Raw genomic sequence first — 6225 nt, 5'->3', positions numbered from 1 at the left:
TGCGGTTCATGCTCACCATCTCCGCGATTGCAGCGTCGTTTTTAGCTCGTTGCTCTTTCTCAATCTTTTGGCTGTTACGCAAAGTTTTGAGTTCCGTGCGGCTAGACGCGAGCTCAGCAGTCTTTTCCTTTAGCAGATTCTTCATGCTTTCGAGCTCCTTCTTGGTTTCATCCAGCATCTTGCCACGCACTGCGACGGTGGCGATCTTACGATCACGCTCCAGCAGCTCACGTTGCAGTCGATGGATTTCAGCGCTCTGCTCCTTCAGGCGCCGTTCTTGATCCTTAGACTTTGCGGCCAAACGAGCTGCTGACATGTGCTCGCCGGTGTCGCGATAGATCCCGGCTGCGTCCGATTCATCTTCGTGCACATAACTGTATCCCAGGAACGGCAAATCCATTCCGGAGAAATCGTTCACGCTGCCCAGATTGTAAGTGGGCTTTTTGTTGGAAATCGAACGCCGTTTGCCGACATCCTCAAAATTGGATGTATCATCGTCACCAGTCACGGTCGGTATGATAGGTGGAATCATGAAGCGGAGCCGATCCCAATCCAGATCCCCGAAGAATGGGTGGCGCACGATTTCGGCGTACGACATCCGATTGCCAACGCTCGTTACCAGCCGATCGAGAAGATCGCGGTATTGCGTGGAAATGGCAACGTGCCGCGGATAAACGAGCTTCTTCGTAATCATACCCTCACAGTGTGCCATGATTTTTGAGTACGTTTCGTTAACGTTCTCTCCGTGAAATGGTGTTTCTTCGGCAACGAACTCATACCCAATGATACCCATCGACCAAAAGTCACACGTTACATCATGCTTGCTCAAGTTTGCCGATCGACTGATAGTCGAGAGCGTCTGCAGTAACTCGGGTGCGATGTAATCCGGCGTCCCAACCGGTGTCATACTGGTGACGCTTCCGTCTTCGTTGATCACTGTAGCATTGCCGAAATCGGCCAGCTTCAAATGTCCGAAACGATCGAGCAGAATATTTTCTGGCTTGATGTCACGGTGCACGTACCCAAGCTCGTGCAAGCTATGCAGTGCTGCCGTTAGTTCGGCAAGGTAAAACTGTGCCAATTCCTCGTCGAAGACACCAGTACGCATCATTAAGCTGAGCAGATCGCCTCCTGGCAGGTACTCCATCACCAGATACAAGCACTCCGGGTTCTGGAAGGCGTACTTCAGCTGCGTAATCCATTCCGAGCGTCTAATGGCCATGATATCACGCTCTTCGCGTACTTGTGCTGCTGTGATAGCATGTTTGCGCATCTTTTTCATGGCATACACATTGCCCGTCGTGCGGTCGGTCACAAGCTATAGCGAAAGTGTGGAAAAGAAGAATTATTAGCCTTTTCTATGGGATAAACTACGGTACGATAGGACGCTTACATGCACTTCGCCAAAGTATCCTTTCCCAATTAAGCACTTCACTTCGAAATCATTTTCGTTGACACGCAAAGCGCGGGTTTCTTTGATGATGGGACGATCTGTGAAAGAAGCGAAAGGAAAATTCGTGAGATCTCAATAGAAAATCAAGTTGGGTAGCCCATTAGATTTCTTGCTTACATTTTTTCACAAAGTCCGCTATATTCTTGTCCTTCTTTCTAAGCGCATCCTTGCTGCATTCGTCGTACAATACGAACAAAGAATCCAGCAGACCCTCTCGGCTGATGGCCACCTGCATGTTCCCATTTCCGGTCGCGCCATGGCCCGCGTCACTGGCCGCACGCCCCAGCACCAGCCCGTTCAGACGCGCCGTTCTGGTGGCAATCTTCACCTGTTCCTTTGCAGGCTTCGACATGATGCTTTATGTATATTAATCGCGTAAACTTTGAAACTAATCCCGCAAATCGCAAATCGTCTACGCGTTGCACTTCATTTTCCAGCTAAACTGCAGTTGTTAACCAAGCGAACGCCGATTTTTCGCCATCTGTAGGGCCAGCAAAAAATTCCCGCTCCAAACTGTTTACCGCTTCACTTCAAGATACAGAAAACCGTTGATCGCTACAGTGCTGCCAGTTCTTCAAACGCTCGCCCTCATCTTTCATCGATTTTGTCAAGGTGGGTCCACAATGATCGATACAGCTACATCGAGGGTGCAGGTTCACAAGACCAACAAGGTTCCCCTTGATCGCAACAAATAGGTTAACAAACGATGGTATTTTTGGACCACCAAAACATTCGGAAAATAAGTGAAAATTAGGTAGTTTATGAAAAGTAGTAAGTTAATGAAAAGTGCTCTACAAACCAAACTCGATTCCTGCATGCCACACGCATCCAGTCAACCGGAGCCTTGACGGTGCAGTACGTAGGCGAAAACAAGCCAGTTTTGGAGTTCCTGTACGAAAATATCAATTATTCCAATCCGCCATGGTTTTGCACTGTTCGCTCGAGAAAACAACTTAATCCGCGAGCCCAGCAGTGCAACAATTTGAACGAGACCGCGAAAACTTTAACGTTCTCCAGCACCGCCCGGTGCAGGCTGAGAACGCTGCATCTTCGCCTGGAGGAGGTGCCATCATCGTCTCATAATCGGTCGTATGTTAATGAGTTTCTTCGTGATCGAGCGGCGTAGTACGTTTTGTTTCTCAACCCGCAGGTGCCAGTGTTGTGCAGCATTTGGTTCCCTTAAAGCATCGATTGTTGATTTCCGTTCAGTGGAAAGCGAAACAAAGCAGAGGAGAAGAAAGAAGCACCTGGCTCCCTGATCAATCCAAGTATGCGTATAGACCGATACAGCGCTTGAAGGAAGTAGCCAGTCCGTCCCTGCCAATCGCCTCGCAACGCCGTTTCACGGCAACTGATACGAACCGTCCGGTGCTATAGACAGGATCGACATCATGAATCTCCAGAATGGCAACAGCCGCGGTACGTACGGCAAGGATACGACCAACAGCAAACGGTTCTCCATCCACGATGCGTTTGAGGAGGAAACGGACGAAGTGATTAAGGTGTACGGGTCTACCGTCATCAGCACACCGATGCGAGCGAAAGCGCGCTCACCGGACGATGTTTCTATCAGAATTCACGATCAAAGGTAAGAACCGGTTTGGTGGCGGACTTCCGGTTCCGGGTTATAGACGCTTCTGAAGGGCAGTGAGCTGTCTGCGAACACACACCATACACACATCATAAACACAGGCGCACCGACTGAACAATGGTCATCATTTGCTAATATGTACTGTTTGTATATGTGCTGACCTGTTGTATCTGTAGAATCGGTAAATTAGAATTCTGGTATCTTTTCTTCTTCCTCTATTTCTTCTACTAATCTACTTCCACCCGCCCTCAAACTAACCTACCTGTTTTCCTACCTTTATCTCCACCTTCGTGCTCCTACCCTCTCTCCTAACAACCCACGCAACCTGCAAAACGGCCTGCGGATCGGTTGGGGTTGCGGATGATGGTGCCGTTGATCCTGCTCGTCCTTCGTTCGCTATTGGTGCTGGGTAATGCTAAACTACATCCTATGTTCACCTACACAAACATCCACACACACAAACGCACAAACACGCGCGCGTGCTTCTTGTTGTATTCAACAACACCACCCCACCATCACCTGGCTGGCGGGGGCAGCAGTAACAGCAGCAGCAGAAACCTTAAATACACCGATGATACCACCTCCAGGGATAGCGACTCGCTGATACAGGAGTACGGTCATCTATCGTCCAGCGATACCTACACCTACTGCTGGAGGCACCCGAAGGTGCGCGAAAACTGGCGCACCGTACTGGCCGCGACAGCCCTGCTGATTATCGGCACCGGGCTCATAGCGATGGGCGCGTACGCTCTGGCAGAACCGCACAACGGGTCGCAGGCTGCCGTGTTCTTTGTCGCCGGATTCATCTGCTTCGTCCCAGGTGCCTATCACGTCGTGTACATCTGGCTGGCAGCACGTGGCTATCGAGGATTCGATTTCTACCATTTGCCACTTTTCACGTAGAGCAGTTACTAGAAGGATGAAAGCCAGAAGCAATGGAGCGAAGGGTAGCGTGCCCAAGAGTATTGTGATCATAGGCAAAACGATCGTCGATCGATCATTAAAATCGGAAACAAAAAGGAGACTATCGAGCGGATAGTCGAAAATGTATCACACGAAAAATGCAACATTTTATCCATGACTTCATCTCAGTACTTGTAGGTTGATCATCGTAGGGCCAGGAAGAAACTGTAGCAGCAGGAGTAACCACAACACATTCCTGTGTATGTGTGCGTCATTTGCCGCTATCACAATGGAAAAAGGAAAATCATTCAAAATTCAAGGGAGAAATGAAGAAACTAATGGATATTACCGTGTATAACTTATAGCATACCTGTGAAGCAAGTGATTTGAGCGAATCCCTCCAGCCTTTTGATTAACTGTTGTTTATCTTTTTGCTTTTGAGACTGCGGCTGTAGCACCGTCTTCCTTGATGAGAAGCTGATTAGGTGAAAAAAAGAATTTCTGAGCGTATATTATTAGCTGCACCGATAGTTGCAATCAGTAGTTCTGCAAAGGTAAACAAGGTTGAATAGAACAGCTTAACAGTAACGAGAACAGATGCCCAAAGAGCTATAGAAGTGCCATCATTTTCTGGCCAGATCCTTTCAGTAGATTCCGCCAAACGAAACGGAGGGACGAAGCTTTGGCACCTGCCCTGTGCCTGTGCAACACCTGTCAAGATTGGCACGCTGTTACGCTCAAAGAATAGACCACCGTACCAATCCAGATCTGACACGTGTGTCATAACTAGTTCCACAATCGATTGATGAGGTCACGCATCACGTTGCATACTCAATGCTGGAGTACGAGAGACACATTAGCAGAAATGTGAACACAACGTACAACTCCATTGTTCGCTGACCCAGGCCTTGATGAGTGGGGTAGAAGAGGTATAAGAAGTAGCAATAGGTGTATGTAAGCATTACACGTTTAAGTTCGAGGGAAGAAACATGATCGAAACCTGGATATGCAGTGCGGTCAGTATTAGGCAATCAATTCGAACCAATTTGAACGATCCTGAGACTGTATACTGGAAGCTATGAAGGGCGAATAGTTAGAGATGCAGTTCACCGAGTGACAGGAAGGATCAGAATGGAATCTTGGAAGAAAGTATTTATGCATGAATTTCCTGTGGCATCGTAACAATCGATCAGCAACAGGAATGACGCTTGTTATGGTTAGGTTTAAACGTTAGTTGGTTTGAGCAACTAACGGAACAACACTGAAAAACAAACACACACACAGACACATTGACTGAGCTTTAACTAAATTGTTCCGCGTTCCGATTTCGTCGCAGTCATGCACGTACGGCAAAGGAACGTAGAGACTTAAAATCGAAAACTATTGGGCGTTTATGGGCGATCCTTTCTCACGCGATGTCCAGCAGCTAAATGCTCTTTTCATTGTATACTTAACACATTGCACATTGACATTTAGATAAATCCACCAGCGGCAAAGGTACAATACGAAGTACATTGAAGGGAGAATATGTATTTGCGCTAAGAGGAGTAAAATAAATAGAGAAATGGAGTTTTTTCAGATTAAAAAAACACCCTTCAGCACCTTTCCCTGACCAACACATGATAGATATTGATGAGGGGAGTGGGAAAGATATGTGAAGATAGGTAGAACTCTTCAAGGGGTTTGGCTTTGTAATACGAAAAGTAATACGCCTTTCAACGTCGCAATGTAATGAAATTAATTATTAGAATAAAGCAAATATATAGTAAACCGTTTTATAAACAGGTATACTCCGTACTCTCCACGAGTGTTATCGATGATCCTTTCCAAAGCCACCGGTAGCATATAATTTCGAACTCGATACTAGAAAGTAAAGGTCACCACTGCTCATATGCGTGCCGAACGGGATTGCCACATGCCGTGCCAGGGTTAATTAATGGCGTCCTGGGCGATTAACTAATAAAATAATTTTCCTCCTCGTTCCGGGCCTCTACCCGAACCTACGGTCCTGTTTCGATTTGATTAAAACCCTTACTACATGCCAACGACAGGTTGGACGCCCAGGATGGAGGCTTTCCGTGATGTTTGTTAGCTGCAATTCCAATCGTCCGTGCAGCCTCCTACTATGGCATGTGCTTTTGTCCACCGGAAAATCAATCATCTCAATCTCGCACGCCCAAGACCCAGTAACAGCAATTGCGTGTTGTAGAGAGAGAGAGAGAGAAAGAGAATAGCAGATTTCGAGGGATTTCCTTCTGGCTGTAGTGTGTACCTGAAT

General features: G+C 47.3%; 2 protein-coding genes across 5 annotated transcripts in view; one reads left to right on the top strand and one right to left on the bottom strand.

Annotated features, from left to right (window-relative positions):
- Positions 1–2101, bottom strand: part of LOC125957755 (citron Rho-interacting kinase) — a 7325-nt gene extending 5224 nt beyond the window's left edge. Inside the window, exons 1-3 of the mRNA XM_049690651.1 lie at positions 1571–2101; positions 1394–1491; positions 1–1318 (exon numbers count right to left, since the gene is read on the bottom strand). The exon at positions 1–1318 is cut by the window's left edge and continues 712 nt beyond it. Of these exons, the coding sequence (XP_049546608.1) occupies positions 1–1318; positions 1394–1491; positions 1571–1805 (1651 nt within the window). The 5' untranslated portion in view covers positions 1806–2101. The remainder of the gene's footprint in view (positions 1319–1393; positions 1492–1570) is intronic.
- A 194-nt stretch (positions 2102–2295) lies between these two features.
- On the top strand, positions 2296–5985 carry LOC125957756 (transmembrane protein 134). 4 transcript variants are annotated; one of them, XM_049690653.1, is made up of 3 exons: positions 2296–2539; positions 2604–3041; positions 3581–5985. In XM_049690653.1, the coding sequence occupies exons 2-3, from the start codon at positions 2845–2847 to the stop codon at positions 3945–3947; spliced, it is 564 nt and encodes a 187-aa protein (XP_049546610.1). In that variant the 5' UTR covers positions 2296–2539; positions 2604–2844; the 3' UTR covers positions 3948–5985. The 4 variants fall into 4 exon arrangements, with proteins under 4 accessions (XP_049546610.1, XP_049546611.1, XP_049546609.1 ...); XM_049690654.1 differs by having other exon boundaries at positions 2296–2542; positions 3584–5985; XM_049690652.1 differs by having other exon boundaries at positions 2296–2542.
- The last annotated feature ends 240 nt before the right edge of the window (positions 5986–6225 follow it).

The sequence above is a fragment of the Anopheles darlingi genome, chromosome 3 (assembly GCF_943734745.1).
Source record: "Anopheles darlingi chromosome 3, idAnoDarlMG_H_01, whole genome shotgun sequence".
NCBI classification, from domain to species: domain Eukaryota; kingdom Metazoa; phylum Arthropoda; class Insecta; order Diptera; family Culicidae; genus Anopheles; species Anopheles darlingi.
Note: the sequence above shows the minus strand (reverse complement) of the source record. Positions and strands in the feature narration are given on the sequence as shown.

Excerpts from the sequence above, each read along its gene's own strand:
- LOC125957756 (XM_049690653.1), top strand. The coding sequence starts at position 2,845 with ATGAATCTCCAGAATGGCAACAGCCGCGGTACGTACGGCAAGGATACG. Across the intron at positions 3,042-3,580 it reads ATCAGAATTCACGATCAAAG|CAGTAACAGCAGCAGCAGAA; the intron begins GTAAGAACCGGT and ends TGGCGGGGGCAG.